This window comes from Penicillium angulare, assembly GCF_028827245.1.
Source record: "Penicillium angulare strain IBT 27051 chromosome Unknown utg000004l_segment0_segment0, whole genome shotgun sequence".
Lineage (NCBI taxonomy): Eukaryota > Fungi > Ascomycota > Eurotiomycetes > Eurotiales > Aspergillaceae > Penicillium > Penicillium angulare.
This window is the reverse complement of record NW_026623163.1, coordinates 2,878,376-2,893,624: the sequence shown is the minus strand read 5'-3', so window position 1 is coordinate 2,893,624 and position 15,249 is coordinate 2,878,376. Positions and strand designations below refer to the sequence as shown.

General features: G+C 46.5%; 4 protein-coding genes across 4 annotated transcripts; 2 read left to right on the top strand and 2 right to left on the bottom strand.

The window, feature by feature from the left end:
• Positions 1-2,260: 2,260 nt before the first annotated feature.
• Positions 2,261-4,606, top strand: N7478_005027 (PalH/RIM21 family protein; the record flags this gene model as incomplete). Its single annotated transcript, XM_056921241.1, has 2 exons — positions 2,261-2,369; positions 2,463-4,606. The coding sequence occupies 2 exons, from the start codon at positions 2,261-2,263 to the stop codon at positions 4,604-4,606; spliced, it is 2,253 nt and encodes a 750-aa protein (XP_056779278.1).
• Positions 4,607-5,428: 822 nt separating this feature from the next.
• On the top strand, positions 5,429-7,705 carry N7478_005026 (uncharacterized protein; the record flags this gene model as incomplete). Its single annotated transcript, XM_056921240.1, has 2 exons — positions 5,429-5,539; positions 5,603-7,705. 2 exons carry the CDS (start codon positions 5,429-5,431, stop codon positions 7,703-7,705), a joined length of 2,214 nt encoding a protein of 737 aa, XP_056779277.1.
• Positions 7,706-10,091: 2,386 nt separating this feature from the next.
• N7478_005025 (arylsulfotransferase family protein) lies at positions 10,092-12,016 on the bottom strand (the record flags this gene model as incomplete). Its single annotated transcript, XM_056921239.1, has 2 exons — positions 10,092-11,501; positions 11,561-12,016. 2 exons carry the CDS (start codon positions 12,014-12,016, stop codon positions 10,092-10,094), a joined length of 1,866 nt encoding a protein of 621 aa, XP_056779276.1.
• Positions 12,017-13,487: 1,471 nt separating this feature from the next.
• On the bottom strand, positions 13,488-14,835 carry N7478_005024 (uncharacterized protein; the record flags this gene model as incomplete). Its single annotated transcript, XM_056921238.1, has 2 exons — positions 13,488-14,238; positions 14,297-14,835. 2 exons carry the CDS (start codon positions 14,833-14,835, stop codon positions 13,488-13,490), a joined length of 1,290 nt encoding a protein of 429 aa, XP_056779275.1.
• Between the last annotated feature and the right edge of the window lie 414 nt (positions 14,836-15,249).

Genomic DNA, 15,249 nt, shown 5'->3' with positions numbered 1-15,249 from the left:
GAATAGAGAAGAGTACAAAGAATAACAAATAACAACGTTAAGGAAAGGGAAAGAAGAGAGAGAGCTATACTATATATATATAGACGGATATCCACTCTTTAGACCAATTATCTAAGTGGTCTATATCCGAGAGTGGGTTAAACCGTATAAATGTACAAATAGTGCAAACATACCTGTCCTGAGTCTTCCTCCATATAATTATACTACAGATCCGAGCCTAGATATATAAAACTACCAATTTTTTTTTTCAAAAAGGGCCGTTTTCGGAATATATGTTAGAAAGGTATATACTAAAGATACCCATATTAGTATATTAGCTTGCTATACTAAGGAGAAAGCTGCTACTGATCGAAAAAAGGCAAGAGACCAGCTAATAGCTAAGGCCGATATTCGGCTAAATAACGCCGGAGAAGGCCCCTCTTAACTTTTTATTTTGTTTTATTTTATTTTATATATTTTTCATTAGTCAAATTTGATATTCCGTGTATAAATTTGATAAATTTGATACGTTATTGCTGTTAAAATTGATATCAAAGTGAGAAGAATGTAAATTTTTTCATCCTAACAGGAATTTCATCCGACCAGGGAGCAAGCACCCTTTGGGCAGTAGCACAAATGGGGCGTGCACGGTTAGCTGAATTTACCAAATTGAACTTCAATCCTGCCATTCTAACTTTAAATTGACTAACTTGTTACCGGGTAATCCGACCAGCCTGGTAGAATCGGTTTTTGCCTGATTTTTAGCCGCCTTTGGCACCGCCCATACATACACGGTATAGAGCTAAGCCCAATTAGGATCCCTCAGTCCTGTCACGTCACATACTTAGGCATATGCATCAACATCAATAAACACCCCCCCTTTCCTCTGATAGCTTCGATATTCGTGTCTTCAGTATTTTAGGCCTCTACATATAGTAGGGTAAGAAGTGTCAATTTAGATGATGAATAACTTTCAACTAACTAGTTCATTCTTTGCTGACATCAATGCTGACATCAAATGATGAATAGCAATCAACCATCAAACTTTCGAGGAGTCAAATTAGACGAAAGAAACGTGCAAAAGAGAGAAAACGCAAAAGAAGAAAGCAAAACAAAAAGACCGAACAAATGTTTTTCGTTAGAATTGACGATACGTTCCTTCAGACGGACGGTATATTTTAAAATCAAGTCTCGTTCTTCCTAGGGTTTTTTTTCTCTTCAAACGTAAACTGATTCCGCATACAGGGATCCAGCAATTTATGTTGTAGCTGGTCGTTGGAAGAAGAGAGATAGGACTTTGCTTCTTCATTTTTGTCTCCATTTTTGACAAGTTGAGTCAATGAAGTAATCTCACCCAGAGTGAGAATATCCAAGGATACTCGCTTTTCCCTGTTCATCAGGTTGACCAAAGTTCTGACCTTGGTTTTGATTAACCGGAACGATGGACTGAGTCGCGGGATCATATTATTAACCATCGGACAAACTGCATCAAACTTATACTCTTATACTGGATGCTCCGCACTTCATTCGACTTTTGGGGAAATTTCCCGTCATAGAACATTCTGTAGCCAAAACCTGTACATTAGTTGTCAATTTGTATACCTTTTTGGAAATCATGACACTATTCACAACGACGAGTCTAAGTATTTAATTCACCTCGATCGCCCCAGGCATGTAGTAGCATCCACTTCTCTTTGGTTTGGATCAAGTTTCCATACTTTCCACGCAGATCATGCAAAAATATTGCGCAAGAAATCTCGGTTCATGTTTATTTTAACACCAAGCATGTATGATTTTTCTTATATATGTACTCTGTAGCACGCATCACTACTAGTATCTTCAGAACGGCATTGTGTGGGGGGGAAAGATAGTGAAGAGTGCCGAGGAGCCAAGTGGAACAGAACGGGTGGCGGATCATCTTGACCCGCCAATAATCACGACCTTTAATCACTCCGCAATTATCACAACCCCCTCGACCTTCCCCTACTCCCAGCACATAGACCCTTTATATACCCCTACATCGGTACTCCGGACGGGATCCTGTTGAAATTTTAGACGATCGCGTGCCTCGACGCCTTTCCCGAACAACCGCCGACCGACTTCGTCAATCCCAACTCCCTTTCCGACCCGGCTCTGTACGCGTGGCTCCAGCCCAGCCCGAGCGATGGCCCTCTGACACATCCGGGAAATCTCTGTGCGCTAATAGATTGAAGGGAGGTTTGGCGGACTCGCTATATGAAGCGTTCCGGCGGGTAACCGGAGCCCCCAGGAGTCGATGATCATGGACGATGACTTCCGCGTCACTCCCCGGCAGATATGGGCTAATCCGACAACGACCACGACAAAAACATACTCGTCTGGATGTACGCCGTTTGTCTTGCCGAGTGACGGTATGTGGATTAACCCGGACGATCCTTGGAGTTGAACTTTGAGATTACCAGTAAAACACCCTACTGACGGTTGATCTTTCTGACTTGTCGCAGGAATTATACATATCAATAAATCATATGAACTGACTCTTACCAAAAACGCCGTTTACGAACCGATTTGCACTGGCCAAACACATTCCGACTACACTCATGTCAATGCCGTTCTCGATACTCGGGATCCGTTTTACTCCTCTGTTACACCGCAGCTTTATGCCATCGGATGCTGTACCGTCGTCAGCTATGTCCTCGTCATTATTCTCCTGATTACCCCGCGTACTTTCTTTGTTGGAGGACCCGGTGGCGGTGGAGCGAACTTTCTCGGACGCCATGGCATGATTAGTGGCTCTTATAGTGGGAACTCGTCGATCGTCGGCGTCGGAGGCAGACCGTGGCTGCAGAAAGTCGCTGCGTTTCTTGTCGCAATTTCATTAACCATAGCTACGGTAGACTCTTTCAGAGTTGCTGAGCTTCAATATGAATATGGATACTCGGATGCTGAGGCATTGTCCCAGGAGGTTATCGATGGATTGGAGATTCGCATTGTTCGCGTTATTTCACAGACCTTTCTTTGGCTGGCGCAGGTGCAGACATTAATTCGACTGTTTCCGCGACATAAAGAGAAGGTTATGATTAAATGGGCTGGGTTTGCACTGATTGTACTGGACACGACTTTCAGTATCTTGGAAAACTTCTTTTTCAAGAACAACATGACGCATCCGCGGATGTACGACGATGCGATTCCAGCTCTAAGCTATTTGTTTGAGCTAGCGCTTAATTTGTTGTATGCCGCGTGGGTTATATTCTACTCGATTTCAAAACATCGCTACGCCTTTTTTCATCCCAAGATGCGAAATATCTGTTTCGTGGCTCTACTATCGTTTTGTGCGGTGTTGATACCGGTCGTCTTCTTTGTCATGGATATTGCAAAGCCAGAAATAGCCGGCTGGGGTACATATATCAGATGGGTTGGATCAGCAGCGGCCAGCGTGGTGGTATGGGAATGGGTAGAGCGTATAGAAGCGCTCGAACGTGATGAAACAAAAGATGGCATTCTTGGGCGAGAAGTTTTTGATGGCGATGAAATGCTGGAAGTGACACCATCTGAAGAAGTTGACTGGCCACGCTATTCTTCCAATACCCACGATAAGGGAGGTGGAAACGGCACTTCCTCGGCGTGGGGTGGAGTGATAAACCTAGCGCATCGACCATTACGGACCCGAGTCGGTATCAATCGTGGAAACCGCAGTCGGGGAGGACCAGGATTCCCGCAAAATACGAATGGTCTAATCGCGCCACGCCGACAAAACAGTCAACGACCCACTCCTCCCCCAGCTGTTATTACTCCAGTCAGTCGGGCAGACACCAGTAGTGCTCCCAGTACTGTGTATAATATTCGATATCATCCAGTCGCCAGTCCGACGCCTCCTGTGACAATGCCGCATATGGAAGAGGAAGGACTGGAAGAACAGAAAGAGATTGAGTTGGAAATCGAGCACGAACCATCCTCGGGCGACTTTCAACAAGACCCCTCCACTCAGGATATCAGAGGCCAATCGCCACAGATTGTACACTCTGATCCACGTTGGCTCAACCTCATTAATCAATTCAGGCGGAGGCGTGCCTCTCTTCCTAGAGAGGTGGCCTTTGCTCAAGCTGGCGAAGAGCCAGTAGAGAGTGAGCTTGATTCAACGCTCGAAGACCACGACCAACAACACCCGGCACCGGCGAGATCTAACAATAATTTTTTCTCCCTTCATCGACCTCGATATCCCGGCTCAGGTGCACAACCTAGTGATGCACCTTTGCCAATCACAGTCATTCCAGCTCGAAATCGTGGTCAGCAGACCTGGTCTCCACAGCCTCAAAATAGGTTACTGGATGCACTACCTATCCATCGTCCGCCGCCGCGCTCTGAACATTCCCATTTGCCGGTCCGTGTTATTCCTTCCCAACCATCAGCATCTGCGCCATGGGGGGAAACAGATATCGAGAATGGAGACGGAAACTACGTGCTCCGCTATGACCCCGAAACTGCTGCTCTGGTTCATGAGCATCCTAGTCAGTTGCGGGAGGAGCCTGCTGTGACTAGTGATCGCGCTAGTTGGACACAAACGACCATCTCAGAACCTGAGGATGCACATCAAGATGATGGGGTCCAATCACCACATCAGCCTACCCATGACAACAACCCCTCTTAACCACCTCACCACCACGGCGCTTTCTCGGATCCCTTTTATATTTACACTATTTATTTTCTTCGCATTCATTTACGAGACGGGCGAGGAGTCATGGGCCATTTTGAAAATATGGCATATTGGGGATCTTGTTCCTTTTTGAAAATATACCCTGGGATACATAACATCGGTAATCTCTTTTAGTATTTAGTTTCTGCCTACAGCACATATTACTCTAATGTCGCGGATATTATACATTATGCACAGCTTTCACATATATCACATGCATCCATCCATGTATGGAATAGACTTACGATGGTGTATAGGGGTCACTGAGAACATTCAAGTTGGATGCCATCTTACTTCCTGAAGATGGCAGATAACTACAATATTCCAATCTGAATACTATCATGTAGTTAGCTATGTCAAAAGAGGAGATCCAAGAACTCTTCAGAGCATAGAAAGTTCTAGATCGTCGTGCAGTCTATGTATTGTATCCCCTGGTCGCTATACCCCATCACAGCAGGCTGTTTTACCGCTCTTTTCAGGGAGGCAACAAAGTCTTTACCGTGAGACTTCCGATGAAGGCTGTAATTGATTTCAGAAGAGCATAAAAATTGCGATCTTTGTATTTCCTAATTGTAGAACTTTATAAAATGCAACCCCATCCATACATAAGCTGACGGGTATGTCATATCTACCAAACGCTGGTTGGCTCAACCGGACCCACGAGGCTCTGACCTCTTATGCTCGGGAACTTTTCTCTCCGAGTTCAGGCTCGCTTCCCCATATTTCTCCCCCTCAATCTCGACTGTCCATGCTGCAGTCATTCGCAAATGTCGCATCATGGCGGCCGTCAATCGGAATATGTTTGATGCCAGCATCATCACCGAGCGGCCCGGTGGCGCTTCGCTGATGGTGCTGCCGCTCAACTTGATCGCCCAGATCGTAACAAACGTCAATACCACCCCGGAGTCTGATGAAAGTTTCTAAATAGCTAACTGCGGCTAGAAATTATAGGTCGAGGATACCGGTGACCTTGCCCGACTATGCCGAACATGCCGCGTCCTCAACTATATGGCGCTGCCGCAGCTTTATCGGGACTTGACCCTCAACTCCTACGACAAGATTCGTTATCGCGATGACCAGCCCGAAGGTATCGGAAGCGCGAGCCCCTTCACCATGGGGCTTAATGCTGTTATTACACGACCCTTTGCAACATTAGTACGATCGATGACACTCCGCGGGGATTGGAAAGAACATGCCTTGGAGGAACATGCGCAGGTTGGTCGTGTGCCGGACTCTTCAATGCTCTTGAATATCGCCGTCCGAGCGGCGGTGGATCGCATGACAAGCTTGGAGAGCTTTAGCTGGGAACTCAACACCAAAATGCTTGATACGGTTTATGCGGGATTAATACAATTGCCTCGACTTCACTCATTAACAATACGGTTCCCCTCTACTCGTCATCCACAACCGACTCACGTTCTCCCTCCCATGCCACACCTCCGCGCCCTCAAAATCACCGACATTGACCCGCTTTGTTATCCCGACGATATCTCAACACTACTATGGAAGAGCAAGAAATTGCGCGACCTCCGACTTCATTGGTCACCTCGAATGCGCATAGCGCAGGAGCCAAGTGTTTCTGTACATGACTACTTCCGAAAAGCCATCGCAGCCCGGCAACCGCTTTCATTGAGGAGGATCTCGTTCCAGAATATGTACGCCTTTCATAGTGAGGAGTTCAATATAGCTTTTGATCCCACAATGATGGAAGATGTCTCATTCTTGAGTGGGACGGATTCTTTTGGGTTAACAAATACATTCGTGGAGAATAGCTGGCCAGTAGTACCACCTCACAAACAATTGAGGATCAAGTCTTTCCGTGTGGACGCTGTTTCCAAACGAAATGCAGAGTTCCTGGGGAATTTCAAGGGACTCGAGCGCATATATTTTGTCAATGTCACCCCGGACAACCCGGACTATTTGAATTCCCCTCGACCAGCAAGCAATCCTGCCACATCAGCACTCACACCTCCTATTTCCGAACACCACAACTTTAATTTACCGAACAGCACAGCTGCCAACTCCCCGGCCACCCTACAATCTCCAGTCGGTCAACCAAACCCAGTGCTCAGTGGACGCGATAGCTACCTATCAAACATTACTATGAACCACGGTGCATCATTGCGCCATCTTCTACTCTCCTCCAAGTGGCCCCTCTCAACCGCCATGATTGCACGCCTTGTTCACAGCTGCCCGAATCTCGAGCAACTGGCTCTTGCAACAGATGTCTCAAGCATGGAGTCAGTGGGAATGCTAGTCCCCTTCCTGCGAAAGCTAGTTGCCATCCGCCTTCTCATTCCAGCAGGATCTCCAGCTCCTCAGTCAGGACCACCACGGAATTCTCACAATAGCCCAGCAAACTATACAGAAAGCCAATTCATGAAAGCAAGACAAGTCCACACCAAGGCATTTTCTTCCACAGGAAAAGTAGTCAAGCTTGCCCCGGAAGTTGAAGAAGCTATCAGCAATGCTCGCAGCCTAGCAGATATCGTCGACGTAGATGATGACTTACTCACAAGTATGATAGGCTATGACCTTGCTGACAAGCAGGTCTTTGGTACTCTTAAGATCATGGGAATTGGCTGGAAAGCATTCGAACTTCGTGGTTACTACAAATCTCCAATGCCGCTTTTCGAAGAAGAAATGGAAACCCCCATAGGCCAAACTCCTGATGAGAACGGCAACGCCGGTAATCGTGAAATCGGTGCCACTGTCACGTTCGCCAACACCCCAGACGGACAAGCGTCTGTTTCAAATTCTACCTCTCCTGATATCAACGGCAACCCAGCTACCACCCGCTCATCTCATACTCCACATACACCAGGCGTCAGCATGCCACCTTCATCACTGGGGAAGCGCTCTCGAAATGATGAGGACGGGGCCTCAGATAGGCAATCCCATGAGGCCCGCGATTCAGTCCTTCGAATCGCAATGTGTGATTCCAATGCAATTTTGGCCGATGATGGCCAAATCTGGAGACGTCATATGCGCCGTGTTGGCTGGGATGTATTAAAAAATTGGGAAATTTGGTCATTAGATACGCAAGATATATGAGATCTTCCTGATTGGAAGATGAAGTATATGCTGTCTTCTATCGTTATGTGGGAGCGTTTATATATATATATCTTCTTGTTATTCTCTGTCTTACCCCATCCCTCGTCTGATCTGGTTTACATAGAGGAGTTTACGGAGGACTTGGTGTTGTTGGGAGGCTTTTGTGGGGTTCGGCGGATTTCTTGCAGTACTATTATACTCATTTGGCGGGGGAGTAATTATCTCGGTCCCGATTTAAAATCATTCTTGATAGATCGAATGTAATTTTTACATGAGATATATGTGTATCCTTTATTGTTTAAGAATAGGACATACTATAGCAGATCCAATTGGATATCCCACTCCTTGTCCGTTTGATATTTTCGATTGACATACAGTCAAAATAAAGATTTGATCTAGATTTGATCCTGTTTGACATTGGATAGTTTGTTAGATTATATTTAGTGTATAGCTTGGATGGGATGACTTATGATGAAGAATAACGATATCTAGTCTTATGGCTGAATAGGTGCTGAATAGGTAGGAGCACGGGAGGAGAGCGCATAGTAGGGGGGTAAAATCATAGCTAGTTGAGACTACCTAAATGGCAGATGGAAACTTGGGAGGTCTAATATGATGATATGGTCTCCATATTTAAATTCTGCCAAATTCTATTTCTCAGAGGGAGTAGAACTGGGCGGACTATAGTAGAGCGCATCTGTGAACTTGAGCTAATATCCATATCAGCATTGCATCACGCCCAGCAATTTAGCTAAACATTGAAATCCTTTCTCGAAGTTCGGATTTGAGTTTCCTATATGGCATGACCAGCGAGGAACGGGAAATGCACAAAAGAATCAATCGGTAATTGGCTTTGTAAAAACGTAGTCGCCATGCTTCAGCTCTTTCAAATGCGGAGCATGTCGCTTGACATACTTCAATGCGTAAGGGGTAACAGCCATGATGGGAGTGATAAATATGTACTCACCGTTCTTCGCCATAAACTAGGAGTAAAAAAGAGCCCATGTCAGTCGTGACTACGTATCTGTGTCATAGTCTTAAATAAATTACCAAGATTCCTTTCAAGCAAGTTAACCACACTTCTGGTAATCGGTAGAAGCCGCCGTAACTGCACGGGACTGTGATGGTGATCCAAGTAAGCACTGGACATTTCATACGTGGAACATGTAGACTACTTTCGAGCAATAGGGACAAACTGTGCAGTCTCGAGAATGTCACGCCGTTCAGCACTCTGTTGCATAACAACCCGTTGTATGGATAGGCCGTCCAAAAGCAGGATTGAGGACCATCAAAATTTCCTATACTCAGTTCGGCCGATTTGATCAAGCTCGCAATTAATAACCGGTTAGGGGCTTTGACCATGCAAGGCCTCCCCAATATCCTGGATAGGTTGACTGAAGTGCTGTCTTTGAAGAAGAATGGCATTGCTAGCATGTACCACATATGATTGACTTGTGCACAGTTCGAGAGACAATTTCGTTTATGGTAAAATTGGTTGCGTTCCTTCCGAGTCTGCTTATACATGTTGAAGCTGCCGCGGAGGTTCGGTTTTTTAGGTCTGTTCGGTTTTTTAGGTCCCATTAAGGAAACCCATGAGAGGATTTCAAGTACGAGTTCTGGAAGGGCGAGTACGCATGGTGCAGATATGTGGTTTATTTCAGGTGCCGGTGCCAGTGCCAGTGGCTTCGAGTTGCGAATTCACTTGCGTCGTGCCATTCTTCCAGGGTTGCGCTTTGTGTATTGTTAGTAGATTCTCCCAGTGGTTAGCTTAAGGGGAAATGGGGAGATTTTAAAAGTCGTGACATGGGATCTATGTCATTCTCCCATTCTGGTTCTACTATCGATTACCCATGGACTCAGTCCGTGACTAAGTTTCAAGATTTATAGATTGATGAAGGCTTAACTTAATTGAATGATAAAATTTATATTATGTACCATGGATCTTCAGTCATAACTTAGTGGGCTTGTCCTGGTTATAAACTCGTTGAAGCTGTCATTGATGCCGAACTGTGGCTTCTGTAGAAAACATCAAACACCCACCATTACAAACCCGGGTTGAACTTAAACATCTTGTTCAAATTGTCGCTTATTACTATGCATATTTATCTTGTAGAGAAGAAGACAAAATAAATACTATAGAGGAGTGACTGTAACTTGCTTGAAGCCCCCCGTCCCTTCTCAAATTTCCGTGACACTGGCATTTGTACGTATATCCACTCGAACATCAGGCCCTCACTGCACCAGCCAAAGATCAACAGAGTCTATTAGAAGAGTAAGAATCTCTATTCCGTGGGATTGTATATAGCTTCTAACTATGTATATCCCGAGTATAATAACACAAAACAATATATACATGTATAAACAAAATGGATATGTCTATAGGATATCAATCTTCATGCGCAGATATCATGAGTGGTATGTCCTCCTCCTCATCTTCTTCTTCTGTATTGGTCGTGATGCGCTTAAACCCAAGACGTCGCCCAAACCGGTGACCCCCGAAACGGCCGAAAAGTCGGCTTACCAAGGGGGTGACCAAGGGGATGACCAAGGGGGTGATTGCCTTCAATATCCGGTAAACGGCCAACAGGTAGCAACAAAACACCGCGAAGATGGTCAGAATAATGGGGTAGGGTATTTCGCCGAAGACGCTGATGCCCAACTTTTCAGATAGGGTCTTTTGAGGATGTTTGCTCAATAGAGCGGTCTTGCCTATTATGGTGTCCTTGCTGTCTAGCGCGACGAGACGGAAAGAAGTGCGGGGGATTTCGTTTGGCAGATCGACTTTGGTCTCAAAGTCAATTTTCTTGACTTTCTTGACGGGCTCGAAGTTCATATTGTCCATGTCCACGCCGTCCCAAAGCTCCAGCTGCCAGGCTACGATTTCCGTAGCGCCGTTCCAGCTCACATAAACTGAGTCTTCGACAACGACTGCTGCGGGGATAGTAAGTGGACTTCCAACCCAATCACTTTTATAGCTGCGGTATGACACCACAAGGCCTAGCTGAAACCAATTGGAGGCAGAAAGGTGTGTATCACATATCACCTCTCCATCTGGAGTGAACTCGGTGTAGGCCGCGCAGTGACCCCAGCCGACAAACGCATTTCCTGTCTTTGGTAGGATCTGCATGTTTCCCTGCGAGTGAGCGCGAATGCCCTGTGGGTGGAAGTATTGTTCACGAACGCCGGCGATACGATTTGGCACGTCGATATCAATGATCATTCCTCGGCTTCTGGTGACAGGCCCGAGGAAGTCTTTGGCGGCATTATCATATAGACTGAGGGTGCGCTCGTCGTGCCAACGCGCATCATGCTGCCAGGAAAAGTCGGTAGCCCGGCCGTCAGAGGTGTCGGTAAATTCATTATCTTTGCCGCCCAGTACCCATAGGATCTCGCCCGTTGTGCCGTCGATACTGTAGACGGAGTGCGTGTGGCGCGCGGAAACAATATAGTTTCCTGAGTCATCCTTGTCGACGCTGTTAATGTGGTATGGATCCCATGGCGATATGCTGTCCCTGCCGGTGCCCTTGAGTTCGGGGGTGTACGATGCGTTTAATGGGACGTGGTTCGAGAAATGCCATTCAAAGAGCAATTCACCTGTGGCAATATCGACTTCCTGGAAGATTCCGTCGTAGATGAAGCCATTGTGAGGTCCATCAAACTCCTCGAGGTTGGCTTGTTTCAGGTCGTATATAACGATGAGAGCGGTGTCGTTTTGCGAGATTTGGAAGTCGTGTATGTCGCCTTCGAAATTGCCGACGGGTGTAACTTCGAACCGGTGGATGTAGTGCGAGTCCAGCTGTCTCTCCAGTTAGATTCATAATTTTATGTTGCGAGCTCAGATCTCAGATCACAAACCATTGAGTACGAGCCCAGCCCGTGTCCATGATCGCTTTTCCCATGCCAATACGTCAAGTATTTATCACCAAGGTATTCCTGCACATTGAAATCCGTCGCTGGTCTGTCCATTGGCATTGTCCATACCAGATTGCCTCGTTTGTCGAGAATCACCGGGTTCGATCCCTCGATCGGACTGCCATGGGGTGCTATGAAAACGTAACCATCACTGCAGCGGTCGTCCCAGATAGCCAATTCGACGTCGGGCGATTGCATGTCAAAAGTGACATATTGAGGTGTGGGATATAGACCGTAGAATCCATGGTCGAATAGGCCGACCCCAAGGTGTAGGTTCAGGCGTAGCAGAACAGGGATCAGCAAGTAGTGTATCGAGGCGATAGCGGTGGCGACAACGAACAGACCCAACAGGAGTCGTGGCCCCGAGGGCCACTTGTTGGATCTGAAAACGGGGAGCATGCCTAGTCGCCAGGCGTTGTCGTTATACAGCTCCTGCAACTCCTGCTAGCCATTGGTGTAAGGAGGAAAGGCTTCTTTTTTTTCAATGCCAGGACGCAATTATCAGGAGTTCCTGATTGGCGACGCGTGGCCTGTGGAGAGTAACTTGGCATCGCTTTCTTTAATGATCGTATTCGTACAGCGGCAGTTTTAATAAGCGTGTACGCAGGGGGCGGTGGCTTTGATGGGGACGTGCGTGGCTGTGCCAAGTAACAATATAAAATCCAGCCACTTTATTGGCCACCCTGTCTGAATGCTGGTAGGGCCCACAAGTTGACCCCTACAAGTCAAACACACCCCGAACACCCCGCCCCCATACAGTAACATATTCCGGGACATCGAGTCTGGGGTGAATGCCGATATTTGTTTTCCCATCCCGGATCAATTGTCAATTGAGTAATAAACTTGCTATTGTCACTGTCACTGCAATATCCATGATCATAACAACATTTGAAATGAAGACTCCAGAAGCAGTCAAAGGTGTTCCTTAGGCGGGGGACAAAGCGTCGAAAGGGATTTCGCCGATATTAAGTCTCCTTCCCGAGGACTCTTCTGGGTTATGGACTGCCACATTTCCAAAATAGTATTCTCCTAGTGATTGGTATAAGTAATAGTGCAGACAGCCGGCGTTGTGCCCCGATGCGGATGAGAAGCTCGAGTCCCCTGCTTCACTGGTAAGATGCCATTCTGGTTCTCGCATGCAAGGTCATAAGCTGTGGATAGTCATAGCAATGCCATTATCGGTGCTATCAATAGCCGGCGCTTTTGGTAGGTGCATTTGTTCAGGGGAGAAAACTGAACAGAGAAAGCGGAGTCCTCATCATTGGAATGACAGATTGATTTTCGCCGATGAGTGGACGCATAATTTATTTCCTGTCGGTCTTTTTTTTTGAGGGGCAGCAAGTTAAATGTAGTGCGTCCTTCGATGGGTGAAGTTAAAAAGAAACGTTGAAGCCTGGACCCTTGATCGTCCACAGTAAGCACTAAGTCTATAGCGACCAATTGATGCCTAATTTTACGTGATTATGCATATGTCTGATTTGTAAATCGTGATCAGCAATTTACTCTGCCAAAACACAAACATTTTTCGACTTTGAGGTGGTCTTCTTGTCCCATGCCCCTACAATCTAAGAAAAAGTCCAACTTTCTGGCTTGGGAATGTAAGTCACTGCCTGAGCGATCCTTGCCTGGATTTTTTACGTCATTTTTCCTGGAATCTCATTGATGATCAATTCGAGGGCAGCAATCAAATCCAATAACATTTCAAGACGCTTGTCTCACGGCAGGAGTCCTACAGCCCCGAGTGATTCTTCGAGCCTTGAAACCTGAGCACTTGACTGTATGCATCTCCACTGCTCCAGTCTCCACCAATACCACTTTTGTAAAGTTGAAGATCTTGCCAATATACGAGATTTGATTCCATTCCGAGTCTTTATAATCCATTGAGGATCCAGTGCTCATCGCTACTCGCAAGCAACTGCTCATGCTCCTTTTTGAGCTGTTCAGGGTCATTCTCTTCGAACCAGAAGGCCCATGTACTTTGAGTATTTATTTCCAAGTTATCCCGACTTGACCTTAGCCCGACGTGCTGCATTTGCTGGGGTGCGAGGGCAAGCCGGGCAAGTCCAGTCTCCTCGGCGTATTCTTCGATGATGCTATCCGTCTGACCTCTCTTACGACCTTGTAAGTAAGTGATCAGGGGTGGTACTTGCTCCCTTGGAAGCACCATACCCTGCGTGCAGCAGCCATGGGGGCTTATATCTACTACCCCTTCCAGCGGAAACACTGAGTATTTGCCAGCCATATAGAAAAGACCTGTAAACGCTGGTAACACGACTAGACAGACTGTTGCGATCGTCCAGTTGTCGATGTATGAGCGTGTCTTGACCCACCTCCGACGAACCAATAGCAAGGTTATTAGACCGGAGGCCATCACAATGAAGAATGCTAATGGCATATTGCGATACCAAAAGTCTGATGATTCCCATGACAAAGAAGTCTCAGTGTAGAAAAGACGCAAGTAAAGCCAGGAGTCTATGAATGAAGGTGGACTTTCTGACACACTGTGCAATGCATTGAGGGTCTTGATCATCCACCCATCCGCCAGAATCACATCGTCTTCAAAGACGAAGATGTATGGTGCATCCGTTTGGAGACAATCATTTAGCAGGTACACGTAGTCGCTATTCTGGATTAGAGCGATGCCTCTTTTTTTGTACACGGAAAAGGAAATTGACCTACAATACACCCTTTTCTTGCCAATCTCGTTTCTCTTCCAGATCTTTGAGATAATCCATTTCTTTCTCAGACACATTATATGACGAAGCAGAGTCCGCTAGCCGATCGACCCATTTTTGTCCCCAACTCGGGTGTTGCGATGGATCCGTGTTTGCGAATAGAATTGACACATGCATGGCTTCACGCTCACGAGGATCCAGATTGCTCAGCAGTGAGCCTACCGATGCTTCAAAATAATCTTCCTTGTCTCGCTTGACCGTTGCCAGAGCAGCACACATCCAAGGAGAGCTCTGAGCCCGAGTTATCTCCAAGCCGTCATCAGATGGCGCGTTATAAACAGCAGTGTAATGTCTTGCCTCGTGCTCACGGAAAAGACTGTATTTCCATTCAAACACATTGTCAATATTAAAAAAAGCGGAGTGCGGATCTCGCCAATAGTGCAGACGACAAAACTCGAAGGCTAAAAAGTACAAGACAACGGTGACGAGAAGAAGTCTAGCCGCTGGCTGGTTAAGAACGCGTAACAGGGGAAGTTTCATCATAGTTTCGTCCAAGGATTGTGTATATTTGAACTCTGGAGTCATCCAAAAAATGCTGTTCTTTCAGCTTCAATTCATCAGGAAAAGGAAAGATTGGGCATAGAGCTGGGCCGTGACGATACCGGGGTGAAACAGAATATTTATCCCCCGCTGTCTTCTCCGTCAATAATACGGATCCGAGCATGCCCTTTATGTGTTCCTCGATCCTCTCCGTTCGCAAGACCTGCCTTTTGAGCGTTCTTCACTGCACTGCCAACATCTTGGCGAGTGGGACCAACCCCATATCACCGCCCCCGGGTTGAAAGATTAAGGTCTGGGGCCAGGGTCCGCTGATCGCAACCCTAAACATACAACTATAGAGCTGCCAAGACTGCCAAGGTGCCCCGTTTCTAACCTAATGCATACTGTATTCAAGTC